Source organism: Bactrocera dorsalis, chromosome 5, assembly GCF_023373825.1.
Source record: "Bactrocera dorsalis isolate Fly_Bdor chromosome 5, ASM2337382v1, whole genome shotgun sequence".
Taxonomy (NCBI): Eukaryota; Metazoa; Arthropoda; class Insecta; order Diptera; family Tephritidae; genus Bactrocera; species Bactrocera dorsalis.
Genome location: NC_064307.1, coordinates 40,082,354 through 40,105,052, shown reverse-complemented (window position 1 = coordinate 40,105,052; position 22,699 = coordinate 40,082,354). Strand labels below are relative to the sequence as shown.

The 22,699-nt window shown below is 35.8% G+C and overlaps 1 protein-coding gene across 2 annotated transcripts in view; it reads right to left on the bottom strand.

Annotated features, from left to right (window-relative positions):
* Window positions 1-19,132: 19,132 nt before the first annotated feature.
* LOC105233947 (homeobox protein araucan) overlaps window positions 19,133-22,699 on the bottom strand; it is a 141,074-nt gene continuing 137,507 nt past the window's right edge. Inside the window, exon 5 of one of the 2 annotated variants that reach the window (XM_049459414.1) lies at window positions 19,133-19,769. In XM_049459414.1, coding sequence (XP_049315371.1) covers window positions 19,534-19,769 — 236 coding nt within the window. In that variant the 3' untranslated portion in view covers window positions 19,133-19,533. The remainder of the gene's footprint in view (window positions 19,770-22,699) is intronic. The other variant, XM_049459413.1, reaches the window with a different exon arrangement.

The following is a 22,699-nucleotide window of genomic DNA, read 5'->3' as shown; positions in this document are numbered from 1 at the left end:
GTCATTTACTGATAATACAAATCTAAATGTTTTGTTCGGGCACATAAAAGTTTATATGTATGTATTTATAAATATATATATTTATGATATCATCCCTTTTTAGCGGCCTTATAGTTTAAATTTCTACCTTAATGCCAGTTTTCACTAAGCACAGTGAGTAATTGCTCCAATAATATGAAAAATTTATTAGCAATAACTATCACATGACACCAGTTAACTGTGTATATTTATTTATATTTACTTTCTGTGTGAATAATTGCGCTACAAATGTGTTCATACAATGGTCAAAACAATAAAATATTGTTGCAACAACTGTTCAAATGGACTGGACATACTGCATATCAACGAAGTACGTTGCTCAAATATAAAAATATATATGTATGTGTATAATCGCGTGTGCGTTTGATAGGCCACTTATCATCCGTAACCTGCCGCTGCTTCCGGTTGTCCAGTTTCGCTCTGGTCATTCTGCATAATCGAAGTGACCGTGAAATTTCAAGGTGCCCCTCGCCATATTTGGACTGCTGTCCCTTTCCTTCGAGTGGACGCATCGTCACAAAATTGTTTGACATATTGTTGATAATTTGTTAGTACCGTTGCGGTTCGATTCGTCGCTGCCGTTTCACTTATTTATGCACCTCTCCATTCGTGCTACGCTTGTCCCCACGCGGCTCAGCCACCCTCATCGATCTTGGTATTACATAAATTCGTATATCTGCTTGTTTGTGTAAACATTGCCTTTATCACATCTTTCGTTTAATACGCCTTTATTGTGTGGCATTTTTATGCCTGTTGTACTTTTATTTAGTTTTATATTTATTAATTTGACAGTTGCGCCATTATTTGACCATTTCACTGTTTGACAGTTTTGTTGCGTCTCGTTAAATTATTGCGTTCACTTGCGGCTCAAAAGAAACCCCTCTCTCTACACTCAGAAATATCTATATATGGGTCAGTTTGAGGCACTGATGCAGTTTGCATAAATTAATTTGAAAGCAAAAGGCAAAAAAGGCACACGAAACTCACCTTACTCAAACGAACATATACATATACAAATATATATGCTATATACTTATGTATACTGGAGTCCGAAACGAGTATTCTTGCTATCAAAAATTTATACTAACTTTGTTGTTTTGTTGCTGTAACTATTCAAATGCGTTGTTTGCCTTGCGCATGCGTCCACTTCCTTTACACATGTTTTTTGTTGCCTTTGTTAAGATAGCCAGCTATTGTGGCAGCTGCCGCAGCGAAAGTGGAGCCAATGCATAGCCACGATAGCCACTTAGTTTTACATGTGGACATAAAGATATGTAAATTTGTTTGGAGCGAAAAACATTTGTACCTATGCGCAGGCGCGAAGATAAAAGTGAACGCGTCTGACAACACCAACTGAAAGGGATACTGTGTGAAAGGTCATGAAGTCACGATAGAATTTCCATTAATTGGCCTAGTTGGTCGACTGTTTACTAATGTAAATTAGAAGAAAGTATCTTATAGTAAAGATTCTGGCAACTGGCTCGATTGCCCAAAGTCTTTTACAGACAAAATCGTTTATAAAACAATTTCTTAATCAATGAGTCACCAGCGAGGCAGTGGTGGTACGAGTATGTATATGGGAGAATAAATCGATCTGTGATTCGTATTAATTATATTGACGTTAGTGCTGGAGAAAAAATCTTTAAAAAGTGGCCGAGTCCCGTCCCTATTAAGTTTATTTTATATATTTTCAAAACTATTCAAGCTAAAATAACCAAATTCGGCTTACTCCCCATTTAACGGTACTGTTAAAAACTATTATAAGCGCGATAAATCAATAAATAAATATGCCAAGGATATTAAATACCTCCGAGATGGCATGAGACAGTTTTATAGGAGTCGGTATCAAAATTGGACAATGAACGTGAAACCGCCCACCTTTGGGTGAAAACACATTGCTTTGGCATTCCTATTTCACAGTGTAAAAAGTGGTGGAATCGGCCCACAACCACACGTATTTCCCATATAACACAATTTTTAATTTCATTTGGGTTTCTTTAGGGTTAGGTTAGGTTAATCTGATGGGCTAATAGACCAGTTTGGTCCTTTGAGATACCAGATGGAGTTTAGTTGCTAGGTCCAAAAGAAGTAGTCATCCTTTACGATGCCTGCGCTTCATGCGAATTTTAACAGACTCTGCGGCCGCACTATCCATACCTCCTCCAGTGTATTATATCGTGGCAACCCTAGATGCTTACAGCGTAGTCTTTTCAACGTGGGACAAGTGCACAAGAAATGATCCACTGTTCCCCTGATGCTTTGCTCGAGATATTTCCTGCAGTCTTCTCAGCCCCACTAGCCCCATCCAGCAGGCGTGTCTCGTCCACTATTTCATTGCCTTTGTTCATGGCACCCAGTTGAAGTGAAGTTGCGAGACACTTCTGGCAGCTATGTGATACGAGATTATTGCCTTGATTGCTGCTGGCCGTCCACGTAGGTGTTGACTTTGGAATTGCCTGCAGGTGGACTAGAGGCCAGCTCCGCGGCTTTCGCAATAGCAAAGACCTGAGCTTGAAATATACTGCATTGGGCCGGCAACTTAAAAGGTTGCCTTATGCCTAAATCGGGACAATATATTCCCGCACCAACTCCTTGTCCATTTTCAAGTCATCCGTATAGATGTTTATAATATTGCGTGTAGCGATCTTTCTCTATGTTTAATTTGGGCATTTTTTTGCAGTTGAATAGTGGGATCATGCTTGCCAAACCGTCATTAGCCAGCGAGCTATGACCGAAAGTTTTATATACGAGCTCTCCTATAGTTGTCGTCCCGTCGGTTTAGCTAGGCAGTTTTTAGCGAACAGATCTACATAAGGTGGCAGATTTAGTACCAGTTCAAGAGCCGCCGTTGGAGTTGACCTTAAAGCTCCTGTTATGCACAACACAGGGATTCTCAGAAACTTTTCCATTGGCTTCCGGTAGGTGGATTTGTGTACGCCTGTCCACCATACTATTACACCGTAGAGGTAGAGATCCCCCAGGTTGTGTCGGCCATCTTCTACACGCATATAAATCCTCACTAACTTTTCTTACTCTTTCTTCCACGTTGTGTTTCCACATCAGTTTACTGTCCAAGACTACACCAAGGTACTTGGTGCGGTCCTTAAGATAGAGTTGTGTCCCATTTATCGAAGAGAACATCCATAGAGAAATTTTGTGTTTTCTTTTGAACACAAGCAGATCCGTTTGCGCCAGGTTCAATCCCACACCCGCTTGCGGTGCCCAATTCTGGACTGTATTGAGAGTGGTGGTCATAATACTGCTAATGGTATGTAGACACCTTCCCGTCAAAAAGATGGCACTGATCGTCCGCTTATGCACTATCCTAGCGGCTTTGCTTTCCAAGCTTCTTAGCAGCTTATTCACCACTAATGTCCTTAGAAGCGGAGATACCATCCTGCGGATTCTTCTGTTTCAACGTTGTGTAGCAGGGTCAACAACTTTTGACAGGATACTGTTCAGAATAGATTCCGTATAGACATTGTTGGACGCTTCTGAAATGTTCTCGAATGCTACAAGAGCGTATTTCTTATACTCAAGAGCCCTTTCGATATTAAATACCAGTATATGGCGTAAAGTCTAAACTGATCTGCCCTTCGTATATGAGTGCTGCGCCTTGCACAAGCAACTGCAAGTTTAAAGAGTATGAAATGTTCAGTTATACATGGAATTAGCTCTTCCTTGATTTTTTTTATGTGATCTTTAAGTTTAAGATTAAACTTGGCTTAGAGAAGGATTTGTGGAGAAAACTGCGTTCTAAATTACGTTAAATTGATATTCAAACTCTTTTCTTTTTATCTCACCTGAAAGGCTATGTTACTTTAAAATTACATTTATTACTTATTTAGATTTTTGTAATGAGATTATAGTACTCAATGTCGTTAAATCTGGCTGACGACGCATTCATTTGCAATAAAAAAAATCCTGTGCATGAAAGTGAGCCTTGCTGAATCCTTCCAAGCGCATAATAAATTGTGCTGTCAAGCCGAGACTCAATCAAAAAAGTAGACCTCTGCATAATAACACACACACACCAAGGCACTGACCATGTTCAAGCAAACAAGTGGCGCTGGTTGACCAACCAATTTATGAATGATCATTATTTTGGTAGTACATTTAATTTCGATGCGCTTATCTTATCGCGATTACGGTGTGTGTCCTTTCGCCATGCAGAGAGTCTGGGTAACTAATACATTTCCCATAGACACACACAAGCAAAGCAGCGCAGAAACATTAATTTAACCTAAATTATATTGGACACGACGACATGAATTACTCGTCGTCGACTATGACGATGACAACAACAATGCCAACAACTGCGCCAAGATTGCAAGTGAGGAAATGCCAACAGATTTATGGCTATACTTGGCGCCGGCACTAAAGAAAAATGAATGTGTCCTTTATTATCCTTTCGAGCACTGCACTTGTTTGCGTCTCATTATTTTTCTGCTTTTTTTTCCTGTTTTATGGGCATTTACTTGGCTTATCTGATGCAACACTGTAGGCAGTGGAACATGAATGACGCTGCGCCTGCGCACAAACACACGGTGACAAACGCCCAGTGACGCCAATAGCTGTCAACCAGCAACAATAAGTTAGATATTAAGCAAACGCATGCGCAGAAATGCCATGATTTTAATTGTAGTCGGGCACACGCAGAGTCTTTGAATTTCACTTTGCATTTTTTTCACTCTTTCATTTTTCCTGCGTGCGTGTGTGCGATATTTACAACTGTGATTTGGGCATTGAAGATTTGTTACGCTCGCCAAGCTTATAAGGCCAGTACGCTCATACACATATCTTGTAGTACAAGTATCCTTAAGATAAATTCGATACCTACTCATGTTTTGGTGCGTCGCCAAATGTTTTGTTGAATGAAATGGAATGATGAAATTTTTTAGTGCCTCATAATTCCTCTAAAAGCAACAAAAATAACAACAACAACGGTGGATTTTAGCCTTTTTAAGTCTGTCCGATTTTTAAGACTGCGGTTTTGCTGTTTATGAGCCTGCGGCACAGGTTGGCTCCAACAGACGACTTTGCAGCTCGAATGTAATTTAATAGCTGCCTACAACAACGCACAATCACACACATATATATTTACTCGTACATACTTACATACGTACTAAACCACATACATTTCGATTTGTTTAATCACATTAAGGATATTTGGGTTCGCGCTCTGCACTGATTGCTCGCTTGGCTGGCTGCTAGCTTGTTCTTACCGCCGCCTTACATGCGTTCTACCTGCCACAAATTGTCGCACCACCAATATCATCGTCATTTTTATCAAAGCCATGCATGTAGCCCATAAAGGTGTGCAGCGGCGGCGGCTACCACACGGCACACATAAATGGCGGCGAGCGAATTGACATGATTTCTTCTTGTTGTCCATTCATGTTCATTCGCGCAGTTTAGATTTCTTTTAATGGCGCATTCGTTTCCCCAAGCCTTCGAATGATGGCTTATAGTCCTGTGTCGCACCGCGCTTATCTTTATGCTTTCTGTTGTTATTATTTCTTTTGGATTTTTCATATTTTTGCCCAAATGATTTTGTCGCTGCCTTTGGTTTCGTGTCGCGTCGCTGGGTCGCTGGGACGCTCATTTTATTATCACTCGAATAAACACGAAACATTTGTTACCAATCAGCGTTTTAATTTTATGCTCTGGCATATAAATACATATGTTTATTTGTACGAGCGGTCGGCTACCATTATATGGCTGAAGATTTGTGCTATTATCTTATTTTAAATGTCGCAATATTCTTTTAATTTTGCTGCGTTTAAGTTTCTGCGCAGGCGTGTGTATCGATATTGGTCGCGAAGATGTCATACAAAATTATATACTATATATGTACATATATATATACACAAATTTAACTGTATATACATATATGTATCTCGCATATATTCCGAATTTTGATATTACGTTCTGTATATCAGTGTCTGACCGCAAAAATTAGCTTCATCGTATGTTCGTAACAATGACAATAAACGCTTTTGATATCGCGCGAATATCGAATTTATGATATTGCATTTATTAATTACACCGTTGCTAGTATTTAGTGTGGTTGTTAATGCCATTTGGGAGGCAAATTTTTAAAGATCTCTGAATTGTACTGATCCTTTCTTAAAAATTTTCTGCGTAATAAAAAGTGTTTCATACAAGATCATGATTATGAAGGTTTAGTTTGTATGACAGCGATGCTATAATGGTGGAATATCAGCGGCTCTTACAGCTTATTGGAGAGAAAAGAACGTGCGTAAACAAATGAACTTGTCCAAATTAATTTACGGGGTCTTTGCCTTTTCCTTCTAGATTTTAGAAACTTTTTGCAACTGTTCAAGGTATAAAAAAAGCCTAATTACAATAAATTTTTTCGTATCTTAGTATCTTTTATCATTATTGAGTGTCTAGGTTATGCCCGGATATTTGGTATTTTCAAAATATCGGCTTAAAAAGTTGTTTTAAAATTCACTCAGGGATCCTAAAAACTCTACGCGATTAGTACAGCAATGAAAAACATACATATTTCCCAGTTTAGTAGCGCAACGTTCGGGTCAGTCCGCTTCAGCACCTATGGTAAACCTTAAAACTCGTTTTCTCTAGCCTCTAGGTCGTCAATGTTAATCCGTCCCGAAATTCCGGGCATCTTTAATTTTAGTTTCATCACTAAACTGTGCATTATTATACCCTGAACAGGGTATATTAAGTTTATCACGAAGTTTGTAACACCCAGAAGGAAGCGTCGGAGACCCTATAAAGTATACATAAGTATATATAAATGATCAGAATGTTGAGCTGAGCCATGTCCGTCTGTCCGTCCGTCTGTCTGTCTGTATGTATATATATATACGAACTAGTCCCCCAGTTTTTAAGATATCGTTCTGAAATTTTGCAAACGTCATTTTCTCTTCAAGAAGCTGCTCATTTGTCGCAACTGCTGATATCGGACTACTATAACATATAGCTGCCATACAAACTGAACGATCGGAATTAAGTTCTTGTATAGAAAACTTTCACATTTGTCCAGATATATTCACGAAATTTGGTATAGATTATTTTCTAAGGCAACAATGTAATCTCCGAAAAAATTGTTCAGATCGGTTAACTATAGCATATAGCTGCCATACAAACCGAACGATCGGAATCAAGGGCTTGTATGGAAAACTTTCGCATTTGACGTGGTATCTTCACGAAAGTTGGCACAGGTTATTTTCTAGGGCAACAATGTAATCTCCGAAAAAATTGTTCAGATCGGATTACTATAGCATACAGCTTCCATATAAACTGAACACATAGTTACTAAAAGAAATGCACCTGTGAAGGGTATATTAGCTTCGGTGCAGCCGAAGTTAACGTTTTTTCTTGTTTTTTGTTATTATTGTAACTTTTGTCAAACAATATAATACCAATTTTGAGCAAGAAAGAAGCCTTTTTCAATTCAGACATTTTACGATAAATGTATGAAAAGCTAGATACACACATGCTTGCATTACTAGCAAGTCTTATGTAAATTAAGACCCTGTTTTATTGCCAGCACGACTGTTTAGAATCACCGTCACTCATCGTAGCATTCGAAAAACGGCAAAACTATATTTTTTTTTTGTTTTAATATATTCAAATTTCTGAGCCTGAGAGCGCAATTCGAATCCTTTTTTTTTAAACTGTTTGACCTAACCCCTTCTTCTTCTTCTTTTTAACTGGGGTAGATACCGCTTAGGCGGTTATAGCCGAGTTTTTTGTTATTTGTCGACTATTTGAGATAGCATGTGCAGCCGGGTTCTTCTTCACCTGATCGCTCCAACGAAGTGGAGGTCTTTCTCTTATTCTGCTTCCACTAGAATATCTAATACCTTTAATTCTGGAGTATTTTCTTCCGTGCGGACAATATGACCTAGCCAGCGCAGCTTAAAAATGCCAATGTCGTCGTATATCTCGACAGCATATCGTTCCACCACTACCTTTCAATTGCCTACGCAGTCCAAAGTCCTATTGGCAAGAGTGATTCGGTGCTGGATTTCGAGGCTGGATGGTGTTGATGATGGTTCCAAGATAGACAAAAGTAACTATACAAGCCTTTTTTTCATTTCCGCTTTATATTTCAGATTCCTTCTTTGAATTGTAACTGTAGTTATGTAGATATTTATAAGTATAATACAAGGGATTTGCTGTGTAGACGATTGGATTCTACCAAAAACTCAGACTCAGATAGATCCTGTAACAGTTTAAGGTAGTAGTGCACAGTTTCCGTGGAAACTATAGAACCAACACTTATAACGGCCTGATCGCTGACATTTCATTGCGAATTTCTTCAACATCGGATGTAGAGTATCTATAAATATGCTCATCTTACATTCTCATTTAGATAAATTTAAAGATAATATGAGAGCTTGTTCGGTAGGACAAGGACAACAGTTCCATTAATATGTAATGTAATTTGAGACACGTTACCAAGACTAATATATAGTTTTGGTACTTTATTTGGGGGTTAATAAAAGAAAATTCTTCGGAACATGACAGCAGAAGTAAAAGTCTTCATGTTTGGAGTCTATTTAAAATGTCTACAGTAAGAATAAATCCCAAATGGATGATCAGCATCTTAAAATAGAATATTCGTAAAGTCTTTCCTAGTTTTGTTGCAAAATGAGCTGTGGTTTTTGAGATTGCTTAATGAAATTATGAGGATATGATTTTCATGGAATTTGGAGACCAACTTTTATAAAATGTTTATAAAATTTGCTCTAGACCCTTATATTCAATATATTGATTTTCCACCTTCCGAATTACTAAATACTCTTTATAACTTGGTGTAAAATATTAATTAAATCTTATACCCATTGTTATTAATTCAGTTTCTGTGTATGTACCATATATGTTTATAACGTATAAATCGTTTCGAGAAGAACATATACAATGTATATGAAATAATTTAAGTGTAACTATTTAATTTAACCTGCTGTGTTGCAATATCGAAATTTCTGGGTATCGTCTCTTACCAATAATATAATAAATATAGCGATTTCTAATAATTAAGTTGACCATAACAAATATTGTATGTTTCGAATTATAGAGCATATGGTAGCAAAGCTAAGTAAGTAAAGGCCATATCTGTAGTATAAGTTAATGAGAAATTAGTTCAATCATTTAAGTTTAGGTTTTTCTTAGTTTTCAACGAAACTACAATTTTCAGCAGTTTTCTCATTTACAGCAATATTTCATTAACATCGCTAAGGGACTCTGAAAAATTCTTCGTTAAATACACAATTCCAAGGAATTGATTAGAATGGTTTTAAAAATTGAAATAAAAATATGCTAGAAGCAAATTAGATCACTTTTTAAGTTTATAGAGCACACCACACTTATGCTAAAGCCAAAAAAAAAAATCACACGAAGACCAATCTGGTGAATACGGTGGTTTATCGATGGTTTTCAGCTTTAAATTCGATCACAATCTCTTCAACAATTCAGGCAGTTTTCGACGATTTTTCTCGCGCAAACGCCTCAATGCGGCCAAATGCAACCCTTATTGACTGTCTGTTTTTTCGTCACAAATTCATAATGCACCAAAATGTCCACCAAAGTCCCTCAAATGGACTCGCGAGAGATACCGGGTTCTCTTGTCATCTCTGTATCACTTGCCCGCTGATGTTCAAGCACCATATTTTTCACTTTTTTATTATTTTCGTCAGTTGAAGACGTCCAGAACGAGGCATATATTCAACGATCTCTGGACCGTCTTTGAAGACTTTGTACCATTCGTAGGCTTGAGTTTTGATTAAACTGAATAACCTTAAGCCTTTTCCAACATTCGTAACTTGAAATTTGATTAGGAATACAAAATTTGGTACAAAATCTTTATTCGATATTTTTATGCATTGGAAAAGTCCGCAACGCTCTACTGAGGTGTGATAACTTAAGCAGCTGCTGTAAACAAACTGGTTGATAGATCACTCATATTTGGCATTGTAATCAAGACAGTCTTACCAAGTTAGCAAAATATTTTTTTTTAAATATCATTTACCCGGATGGTCCGGGTGCTTTTTTGGCACAATACATGTAATATGATGTTGCGAATTGTAATCAATATAGAACTCAATGTTAAATTTTTTGATGATACGTGATTTTGCAACTTAGATGATGATGACCAATAGATTTCAAATGCAATCCCTAGCAGTATTTCTATTACTTTTATTGTACAAAAAAAGTAATAGAAAAAAACACTTAGCACATCTATTGTACTTTGAATGGCCATATTTTAAAAGTCATTAAATGATAATCCATTGGGAAAGGGAAACTATTTTTGCATAGCGCCACTCGCACAGCAGCCACACAGTCAGTGAGACGAAACAATTCCCTAACGCCAGACCATAACAAAGACGCCACATGTGGTCCACACTAACGTAATCTTGCCAGTCAAACAGCAACCAGCGCAACTTCCAGCAGCCAGGTAAAGAGGAGCACACGAAAAAAAGAACAGAAATAAAGAACTTAGCAGAATGACAAACTGTTGTACGGGTCAAGACACCATAAATCATGAGCCGACGAGACGCATGAAGATGGTTAGGTTATGAGTTGAGGTGAGACGAGGCTTAAACTCGACTCTAATCGCCAATGACAGTGGGTATGTGGAGAAGGAAACGAGCGAATTCGAATTTGGGAAACGAAATGCGATCACTTAAACGTCATTCAGGTATTAATAAATGTCAAAACATGCAAAGACAATGGACGCAGGAAAGAGTAATGTCTCTACATATGTACATATGTACTCGTGTGTGTGCACGCCAAGGGAGACAACAACGCCGGGAAATTAAGAGCAGTGAATGAGCGTCAACAAAGCGAAGTTAACTACAACTCAATTGACGCAGATTGCGCACGCAACGAGCAAGAAACTACGCAAAACAGCGGGGAGTCGGTCAGAGGGTCGGGACCGGCCTAAGCTGCAGTAGCTATTGCGACAACGGTGAGAGGGAGGACCAAGCGGTTGAATGAATTTTTCGCTACACGACGAAGAAAGTGCTATTTGGTCTTTTTTTTTCTAAAAGACATATAATTTATAATTGTATATATGTATACTTTGTGCTATTCACTAACTGGATCCAAATAACTTGGAAAAAGTATTTGTTGTAAAAGAAAGCAAAAACAATTGGTACAAAAGTCTCTCTTCGTTACATATTTGTTATTTGTTTTAGCTGTTTACATTGCAGAAGACATGACTTCATTGTTGTACACATTGTTGCCAAACCCTTGCTCTTCCGCTGTTTTGTTGCTACGCTCTGGGAACACGCTGGCGATCGACGACCACACAGGATGGACACAGCCAGCCGGTGGAATATAGTTACTCGCTTTGCTGCGCACTTTGTAAGCGCTAGTCATGTTGCTAGTGCCTAACGGCCACTGTGCGCTTTGGCCACCAGAAGCTCGCGGAATCCTCCAGCCGGCATATTAAACAATTGTACAATTCATGTTGCACGATCGTGCAAAAGTACAAACAGCCAAACAGCACTGCGATCAGTAAGTGGAGTGTGTTCGTGGCATGACAGGTGGCGCCAGTCACAAGCGGACACATGTATTTCCATACAATCCCAAAAACGTAGCTGAGGTAAGTGCAGGTCAGCAGTGCCAGAGTTGCATATGGGACGCTGCGCCCGCTCTGGACTACCAAGAGTCTCTTCTCTGGCAAAAGTGACTCATACTGCGGTTTATTAAGCAGCAATATTGCTATATAGTTTTTCTCTTATTGTTGTGTTGCTGTTGTAATTGTTATTGTTTTATGATTGCAACAAAAGGGTTATGACAACGTGTGCGCACGATCGGGCAATCGAATTCGCTATTGTTTTCCGCGGTTCTTGTGAGACTACATTTCGTTTGTACATATATTTCTCTATATACATACATATGTATGTATATGGAACTGTAACATCTTTGATACCAAGTAGCCCCGTACACTAAAGTCAGCGAGCAATTAGGATGATTTGCATAATTCTTATGAATGAGTTCAACAATTTTTAAGGAATATACCATACGAGGTGTGTTCAAAAAGTATCGCGAATTTTGTGTTTTTTCAAAAATTATTTATTTATTCATGAATAAATTCAAGCACTTCAAAAAATCATTTTTTTTTATCTTCTTCAGCTCCTTCTTCGATGCCGTCTTTATCTCGTCAAGAGAAGCGTAATGTCGTCCTTTCATGGGCCTCTTCAGTTTAGGGAACAAGAAAAAGGGAACAAAGAAAAGCAGCTATCAACAATTAAATGAACATTCAAAATGGCCGAGCTTGTCGGCATAAGTGAGAGACATGAGTACCAACATAACGTCAAAAAAAATTCGAAATTCGAATGTACGTAACCCGCGAAAATTCAAAATTCGCGATACTTTTTGAACACATCTCGTATGTATAGAAAACTCATGTACGGCTTTAAAAAATTACTTCTGCCTTAAGATCATTATTGTGTGATGTTCCGTTCCACATCTGGTACTTAAGTTAAAAACTAGCAATAATTTAATCATTGGAAAAGGGAAACTGCTTAGAAGCGCTGAATCAGCCAGTAAGACATCATTATACGAAAAATTGTATTTACCGTTATTTCGAGTATATTGAGTACGGGTCGAAATTAGCCCAACAATGAACTGATTTAATAATTTTTAATTAATCATTTTTTAAAGCACCTCAAAACCCCAAATCCATGAACAGAGAAACATCCATAAACACACACCTTTTGGGGTACTTAACCCCTCTTTGAATAAATACTTGTTCTCTTCTTCGCCAAATACGTCTCAAAAGCTTGAACAATACAAAAGTTGAGTCTTATGATAATATTATTTTACATGGCTCCAGTCGCGGTTGATATTCTCCTGCGCCCAGCTGAATAATTTTTCAAGATGCTTTTCTTGAAATTCGGTGTCTGACTAGAGTACTGCCGGGTTTGATACCAGGACTCTGAAATTTGTCCCGACTTGTATTTAGAAATATATGTAATCTCTGCTCAGACAAACTTTTTTAGTTGCTATTAGACTGAGCAGTTGTTTCTTCTCAGAAACGAGCACAATAGCTTTGTCCTCACTTTCTCTTCTTCCTTCTTACGTTTAAAGTTTCTTCATAGTGGCCAGACTACCTAAACACTTTGTAGTTTTTATACTCTTGCAACATGTTGCTATAGAGTATAATAGTTTTCTTCGCCTAAAGGTTGCACGTTTCACTTAAAACTAAGGATGATCAGGATGAATGTTAGTCTGTCCGTGCAAGCCGTTACTTGAGTAAAAATTACGATATCTTGATGAAAATTTGTATGCGCGTTCCTTACCAAAAAAATACTAGTTCGTAGTTGGACGTACTCGGACCACTGCCAAGTACAAATTAGGTAACAATTAATATAACGGCATAAAAATTTGAACAAATAATGCCGCCTTATGGCCAAAAATTGATTCAAGCCTCAAGTTACCGAATATTTGGCCCACATTACCTATAGTCAACTTTTTAACGAAAATACTAATCAATATGTCAGATTTATAATTGAAATTCAGAGAGAATCCTTTCGTGATAGCAGTATGTCTGAGTGCTACTATAAGTTGAATGAGGTCAATATTTCCTTTAGCCCCCATAAACCTAATATAAAGATTTTCGAACTTCCAAGTGATTTAATACCGTATATATTGACCAATATGTAAGTTATTCTAATAAAATTAAGAGAGTGTGTTTATCCTATAACGGTGCATATTTGTGCTTACAATGAATGAAAACGGGTGAAAACTCGCTCTAGACCCCAAATAACTAACAAGTCTTATGTACATTCCTGGCTTTAATCCATGCAAGTGTCAAGAGTATGTTTGAATATACCCGAACTTAGCTCTTCCTTGCTTATTTAATATTTTATTTTGGATCTTTGTGTTGTTTCTTTAGAAGCAACCTACAAAAGGTTTCTAATACTGAGCACTCATTTTTCTTTTTTCATGGCACCAGTGATCGCAATTAAACTTTGTTAATTTGCTAGAAAAAGCGAAAACAATTTTCCGTGAATTTATCGCGAAAAGGAAAAGTGTTATTTTTGAACGCATTATAACTTCAGAAATTTAAACCACTTTTTTTTAATAAAATATACGCTCTGAGTGCCTTTTAAAGTAACAATTCTGAACATTACTTTTTAGCCCGATCCCCTTTTTTTCCCTGGAAATACTCATAGTAGTATTTTAAGAAAATTTCGGGTAATTATTGTCGAAAGTTCAATGCACGATTGGAATCATACTAAAATATTCTTAGAACCAGAATTAAAAACCATATATATACGTAAATATCCAAAATACATTTTTACGATTCAAAAAACTTTCTAACATTTTTTCAATAAGATTCATAACTTTTTCAAATGAGTCCAAAAAATAAAAAATTGTCAAGATGACTTTAGTGGACTTTTGCCTGCAAATGGAAAATACGGCATAGCAAAGAACACAAAATGTATTACAAACTGTTATACAAATTTGTCAACGGACTTCTATTAACAAATTGCAAGATTTTAGTAATTGAATTTTTAGTTATGTTTTGAGCGGATGCGTCCAAATTAAAATCAGAGTTTTAAGTAAGAATAGTTGCCCGCTTAAGCTTAAATGACGAGTTCGGCGTATGAGTATGATGTCAAATTCGAAAAATTTAATTAGTAATTATTTATTTTTGTTGATGTTGTAATATTCTGAAACAGTCCTCAAATACTCCCGTAAACTTAGAGTGTTTGAATGATTTAAAAAACGGTTAGATGCTGAGAGAATAAGTAAAACACACCCACACAGAATATTCTTCTTTATATAGAATACCATAAGAATAAAATCATAAAAATCATATACATACATACTATGTATATTTTGGAATGTATGTATGTTCATGTATATGACGTTCATTCGGAAAATACTACTACTTTGCATAAATTTCTTCTTATGCTAATGTGTGGAAATTATAACTGAAAAATAAATAGTAAAAATGCGTTTTTAAAATGGTGGAATATCATTAGCATTTGCTTGTACATATGACTATTATCCAAGTAAGAGATTTTATATCTGAGATTTTTCATTGCATGCAGAAAGAGTATTAACGGAAATTCTTTAGTCTTATTAGATAATACCATTTTCAATGGTTTGTTAAAGAACGCCTAAAAGCATGCAATCAAGTAATGAAGCATATATTACGTTACTTCAATGTCAGAAGGGTGCGCCTAAATGGATGCAATAGTTTTGCTCGAAACCCATACGATCGTTTAATGAAAACACACACTGCTAAAGAAATGAATGGTGTCTGTGTGAATGAATGCTTGAAATAATTCAAACATTTTTATGAGCATTGACTTCAAAAATTGTCATTATTTTATAGAAATTTAATTAAATCATTAAAGAATTATAGAATTTTGTTCTCTTGGAAAATAAGTTATGAAAGACACACCACGAGTATACTATATATGTATACAGTTGTCCACAAAATAATAGATTAATATAGAACATAGCTTTGGGTGCATAACTTTTCTGCATCAAGTGTAAATGAGGTAGAATAGCAACACACATGGCAGGATATTAACATTAAAACTACAATGTTTTTAAGTAATGAATGTTGTTATCTTTCAGCTAGGATATTTCTCGGAGATCGGAGTGTTATACATAACTTTTCTACAATAATATTTAACACAAAAAGTGTTCTCAAAATTACAAAAGTAAGTAGAGTTACATAATACATCAACAATTTAAACACTAATTGTTAATTTAATCATGACAATCAGTGGCAAAGTGGGAATGATAAAAAAGTTAAGGAAAAATATCCAAGAAATCGAAATACGTTTTTTAGAAATACAAATGAAACAATAAACACTCATTTCTGAAGATCCTAATATAGGACACTACTACAAAACTAATACGTATCAGTAGTGAACTAAATTTACCTGTTAATATTGAAACTGTTTGTAGGCGATTCTTGTAGAACAAAAAGTCCACTAAAAGTACAGCTACCAAAAAAGAAACCTGTGAAATTCAATATACAAAAGGCACGTCCTGTGGCCCGTGTTCAAATCGCGAAATATATTGCGGTTAGATGAATCCAGAATTGAACTAATTGTTAGTAAAAGTTATTAAGGATATTTTGATGGATATTTTGGGTATAAAACGCGTTCTAGCTTGACTCGTCCCGATAAAGCTGAATTCTTTTGGACATGTCACACTCATGAAGAGCATTCAACTGCGGATGAGTCATGGGTTTATGAGTTTGAAATGCAACCATTATTGACATCGGAATCGGTAGAAAAAAAGAGCCGAAATAAAAAAAAACGCACCAAAGTCGTGGTATGGTGCATTATGAATATGTTCCGGATGAAAAGACATTCAATTTGGTCGTGTTGAGGCGTTTTTATGAGAACAACCGTCGAAAGCGGCCGGAATTGCGAAAGACAATTAATGAATTTTACACGATGATAATGGACCATCGCATCGAGCCACAATTGTAACCCAATTTAAAGCCTAAAACGCGGTCGATCAACCACCGCATTCATCAGTTTTTTTTCTTGTTCGCCATGCAAAATTCGCCGAAGGCGCTTGGTCAGAAACGATCTCTTCAATACCATGTATAACTTCTAAAGACCAATTGAAACAATAGATATAAATACATATTTTTTCTGAATTTCGCCTACTTTTGACAAATACTTAAATATTTAATAATGGAACATTTAATAGAAATATTTTCACTTACGATAAGACAACTTAATTAAATTGTGGTATTTCTAATAATATTTGTTAAACTATCTTGAAATAGCTCAGATTTATAAAATATACTACCAGCACAATGATCACGATTAACAATGAATTCTTCAAATCGGAAATGTTTCGCAACTTTATAACTTTATAATAAATAATGCTTAGTGCAGAATATCCCATTAAGTTTATAGACATTAAATGCCAAGATTACGAATTTGATATAATTTAATCTCTCTATAGTTCAACTGAAATTGTGATCTCTGATATATGTATGTATATAAGAGAATCAAGCGAAATATTATTTTTTGAAAAAAGTTGGAAGATAAAAATTAGAAAAAAAAGAAACTAGCCTTGAATTTCGCTCAAAATATTGTGTTAGAAATGAAGTGTAACAATTGATTTGATAACATGATTCTTTTTTGGATTCATCTTCAACTTGATGGATGTATTTTTCATTGAAATTCGAATTTTTAAAGCTCAATTTGCATCAAAAATATTTCAATTTCAATTGTTGTTTTTTTGTGGCGGTTGGAAATAATGCATTTATTTAATTTAAATGAGAAATTTGTGTCAAATCCAGTGTAGTATATTATGTTAAAGCTTGTTAACAACAAACTAGAAGGGACAAATTTTGTATGGAGTGATACAAAGACTACTTGCAAGTATAATAAGCGCGAGAAACGTTTTGAAATGTCTACAAAACAGTTGGACTCTTGAGCAACATGTTGCGAGCGTCTCAAAATGTGGCGCATGAAATCAACATTTAACACGAAAAATATTTTACGTTTCAAATATATGTACATATTTGTGGTAATATATTAACTTATGTATATTATATGTGTTCCTAGACTGACTAAGTTCCTAAAAATCTTGTTTAGTATTGAAAATACTCATTGGAGTCGAAAGAGATCCGTATATTCATAGTGAAAGGGAATTAATATTTTATAATTGTCATTAAAAATTTTAAATATTGACTTATAACTGATATCGAATAAAATTGACGGAACATACGAAAAGAAATATAGGTGATGTTTTACACCTTAAAGTATTTTCCTGGCTTTGGATAGCTCAAAGATAGCAAGTTGCAAGCGTATCAAATGCTCGGGTGCATTCGAACCTAAGTTTCTTTACTTGTTTTATTTTGTTATGTTACTAGACTCATCTCAACATATATTCACGAATTCAGCTTTATACTTAGAATATATATATTTTTTGCTTGTGAGAGGTATACAAGTTACACGTCTTTTGAATTAAGTACTTAAAAATACATGAAATATTGGCATTGGCAGTGAGTGTACGTTGCGTCAAAGGAAATTTTACAAGTTATACAAAATTTTCAAAGTAGGTCGAGATGACTTGAATGAAGACGCTCGTCCTGAACGCTCCAGCACATCAACAACCACTGACAATACTGAAAAAGTCAACAAAATTGTTAAAGTTTAAGTATTTCTAACCACTATTAGTGAAGTTACTGATGTGATGTGGGTATGCAGCGTTTAGCAGCGAAGTTAATTCCAAAATTGCTGAATTTTGTCCAAAAAAAAAACGATCGTATGGGCATCGCGCTGGAATTGTTGAATGGCGTCAATGGCGATCCACATTTGCTTAAAAGAGTCATAACTGGTGACGCATCAAGTGTATTATATCGGAGGGGGTTCCTTCAAAGTGAAGGAACAAAATTAATGAATAAATAAATATTTTTCGAGAAAAATTAAAATTCACCTAATTCTATTAACAGAGCTGAGAGCTGCTATATAATTAGGGTACTCAAAACTTGTAATAAACGTAATTTAAAAAATTGTTATTGAATTACATATAAAAATGAGTTTACGCAACTACAATTCTCAACCTATGTTTTCGGTTCGTTATAACTTTATGAGATTCTATGAAACTCCTAAATAACTTTATATAAAATATAACAGTTTTGGTAGTTTGGAACAACTATAGGGGAGAGGAAGCAGTTATTATCCACTCTTGAAAAATTTCACACCGTAATATAGGATGTTTTTCTAACATAAAATTTTGCTCAGACAAATCAAATATAACTTGTTATATTAGTTTCATATATATGAATATATACATATTTGTAAGAATATTTTAGAATCTGTTAGGTAAACATAACTACATATTTGCAACATCTAATAGTAAATCATTGTAGTAATAGTAATGGAAATATAGAAACATTTTATTAGTTTTTTTGTCTCTTAGTTTCACTAAAATCATTATTTATTTAATTTCTTACGATTAGGCAGATTAAACATCTTTCAAAGAATAATTTTGTTGCAATTTAAGCATAAACACAGTAGATAAATATATAAATATACATATATAACAAATATTACAATAAACAGGTATGCATTTACAGTTACAGATATAAATAAGTATAAGTATGGCTTAGATACACTATATTTGTTATACTAAAAATCTAAATTTAAACTTTTTCATTTCATTTTCATATATACATATTTATGTATTTATGTCTAGTACTGCACTTTGTATGCTCACTTGTTAGAAATAACAATTTAGACTGCACAACTTTTTATATGAAACTGCGCAGAAAGCCATGTTTCATTGCAATTTTTTTTTCAATATTTTGGAATTTATTGTTTACATAAATTATTTTAGAATTTAATAACCTTTGCTATATTTTCATTTTGTTTTATAAAAATTTAAGTATTTGGTTTATTTGCACAATTGCCCACTGTAATTTAATTATAATTTATCTATATATACCCACACACACGTATCTGCACATATGCACACGAAAAGCAACATTTATTATTGCTGCAGATGCGTTGGATGTGTATGCGAGTGATGTTGCTGCCAAATGGCGCTCTCAGCAACATGTTGCGATAGTGCCGACAGCGCCGAATGTTGCTGCAGATGTTGCGAATGCTGTTGTAGCTGTTGCTGTTGTAGTTGTGGAAAATGCGCATGCAAACTATGACTACTGTCATTATTATTACTGCCATAGAAGAGATTCCGCGAATACTGTTGAGGATGTTGATAGAGATCTGCAAGAGAGAAGCACGAGTGTGAGTGTGATTTGCTACATTTTGATGTTGCTGAAATTTATAACAAATATACTAAACCCATGAGCTGCAGGTCCTGTGTGTGTGCGTTGGGGAAGAGATAAAAAATTATTTAAATGATAACATTATATAGTTATAAGTAAGTAGGTACGCAAGCAAAAGTATTCAAGAACATTCATGCATACGAAGTGAAAATGGTAAAAAAAAATTAACGAAGCCATTTGAAAAAAAAAATAAATAAATAATTACGAAACTCAGCAATAATTTGTACGAAGGCTTTTATTTGAAATGACTTTACTAATTAAAAATTTGTTCGTTATACATTAGGTGTCTATATGAATATGTGTGTAGAAACACACATCTAAAAGCCAACCTGTTGCTCGCAATCAATGGTTCAACGATTCAGCTGCCACACTGTCTGCATGCAACCAAACTGATAATAAAATACACGCATACATATCTAAATAGTTAACTGAGATGCGGTTGATAAAATTCGAAACGAAAAAGTGGAACTTAGCACATAAAAATCTCAAAAGCGGCGCAATCAAGAACAAAAATCTCTTGATTGACTGCGAGCACCTTTTTCCAGGAAAATCGTTTTCAAAAGACTTGGAATTCGAATTATATTACTTGATTTCAATTAAAAGCAGTTAACCGGCTTTAAAACAAAGTACTCTTTATATAGATAAATACACATGAATATGTGTGCATAGTGGACGTAGCGCCCTTGAACCAAAATTTATGTGCACACACAACCATTTGTAGAAGTGTGTGTTAATTTAAAGCACGATTTGAATATGCCACAGCGTTTAAATATATATACACGCATATATACATATATTTATTTATTCATATATGTACATATGTATATAAACATCCCCACATATGCACTTGCACATACAATACTTTACGCTGCCGTAAAGTAAAGTGAAGTAAGGAAAAGCGTTGCGTCCAAATCAAGCAATGAGAATAAATAAATAAATGAGCGATTGAATTAATGAATGAATGAACGGCACCTGAGCGCAGTGCGCCCTGCAATCTGCGTCCAAATTGTACCTGCGGCTGTGCTTGCTGTTCTTGTATTTATTTATTTGATTTTATTTTGCTGAGAAGCTGAAGTGCTGCAGCTTCAGGCATCCAAGATTTTCACTGAGATAAGAAGTTTCCGGTCAAACCTTAAATGCACTCATCTACTAAAATGCTTTTGGATATGCCTGTGGCTTTGGGGGCTCTATGGTTATGTCATATACGCTGGAAGGGAATACAGTGGCGGCTATAAATATTGGTTTAATGAAAAGCAATATTTGCACATACAATATTTCAGTTTTGATTAAGCTTCTCTCGAAGTCTGTTTGATACGAACATTTTTTTCTTGCTTTGACATGACAATATTAAAAGAATCAAAAACTTTTCATACAAGCATTTGATTCCTTCTATCGTTCAGTTCATATTTGATATCATATTATATGCCACAGTGGTCTATTATGGGCGGTTCTGATAAATGAGAAGCTTCTTGGTGAGAAAAGACGTCTGGAAAAATTTCAGGCCGATATCCCAATAACTTAGAGGACAAGACAAGTCGCGTCTTTACAGCCCTCTTCAGGGTTCTGATTTTAAGGCCTCTCCTTCAAATTATTTTTTACCTTACATCTTGTTAATCTCTGGCGATATATCGTAACTTTTAGAAACAATACAGACCATGCATGCATTTAAATCAAGAACTTATCATCCAAAATTACCAATCCAGATTCGAAAGACATGGCAGCCATGGAAATTAATCTGTTTAACCCTTAGGTTATTTTTTCTGCTGTCATAGGCCGATTCTATAATACCGAGTATATCGGTATAAGATACAAAAAATCTGAGTTTTCAACTTCTAGTTCCTAATACTACTGAAGGTTAAGGCTTTCAAACTATATTAATTTCACCTGAGGAGGTGAAATAGTTACAAGCAAGTGAGCGTGGACGCTGAACCACGTCCAAAACGGTCATCAAACATCAACTGATGATCAACACGTCAATAAAATAAATTGGTACTTGAGAATTGACGATTAACAGGCAGCGATTTTATTGTCATCATTAAAATATCGAAGAATCAGTGAAAACCCGTTAAAAGATCATTTAGGACCAAGAAATCGAACTCTGGTGGTTCCTTCTCTGCTCATATACCGGAGAGGGATTTGTGGGTGGGTAGAAGCCGTTGGAGGAAAGGGAGCTTATTTATGGATGTGTCAAAGCTTGGGGGGAAGGTTGATGGTGGCGCTTACTGTCAGAAACGCTCTACTAACTTCAGGATCAGATTTCCTGAATTTTGACGTATTTTCCAGCCGAGGCTGCATCCATTAAGGTGATGATTACAGGTGACTTATAGTTCCGGAGAGCAGCCACCTTCAGAGAAGTTACCATCCACTCAGATAGCAGGGCGGCGATACTAGCCATGAACTCATTAATAGTGCGTTCAAGGGGTTGGTCAAGAATGCCTAACCTCATTGTCAATAGCGTTGATTCTCTTTGTAATAAGACTAGTGTGGGTACCAGGGCACAGCGGAATCGCAGGAAATTTTAAAGCTGATGAGCTAGCATGAAAAGGCAATGCTATCAAAAGAATGGGAGCGGTTCAGTGCTCCTGTATCTTCTTGTGTTTTACTATTAGATAGCTGAGCTTCGGTGGAGCTTGGCCAGCGCTGGGCCAAAATTGGTACGTACGCTGTCGCAAAATCCTTTTGGTCCAAGATCAATCGCAAGAGATCTAGTGATCTCCTTGCCCTCAGTAAGGCTAGCCTCTCCTTAGATGTGAGGGTTTAAAGGAGCCACTGTCCAAGGCTGGAAATCTTACCAGATGCCATCTGTGGAACGCTGTTTCTTCCATAAAGACGTGAAACAAAGTCATCATTTCCTTATTGACTGTCCCG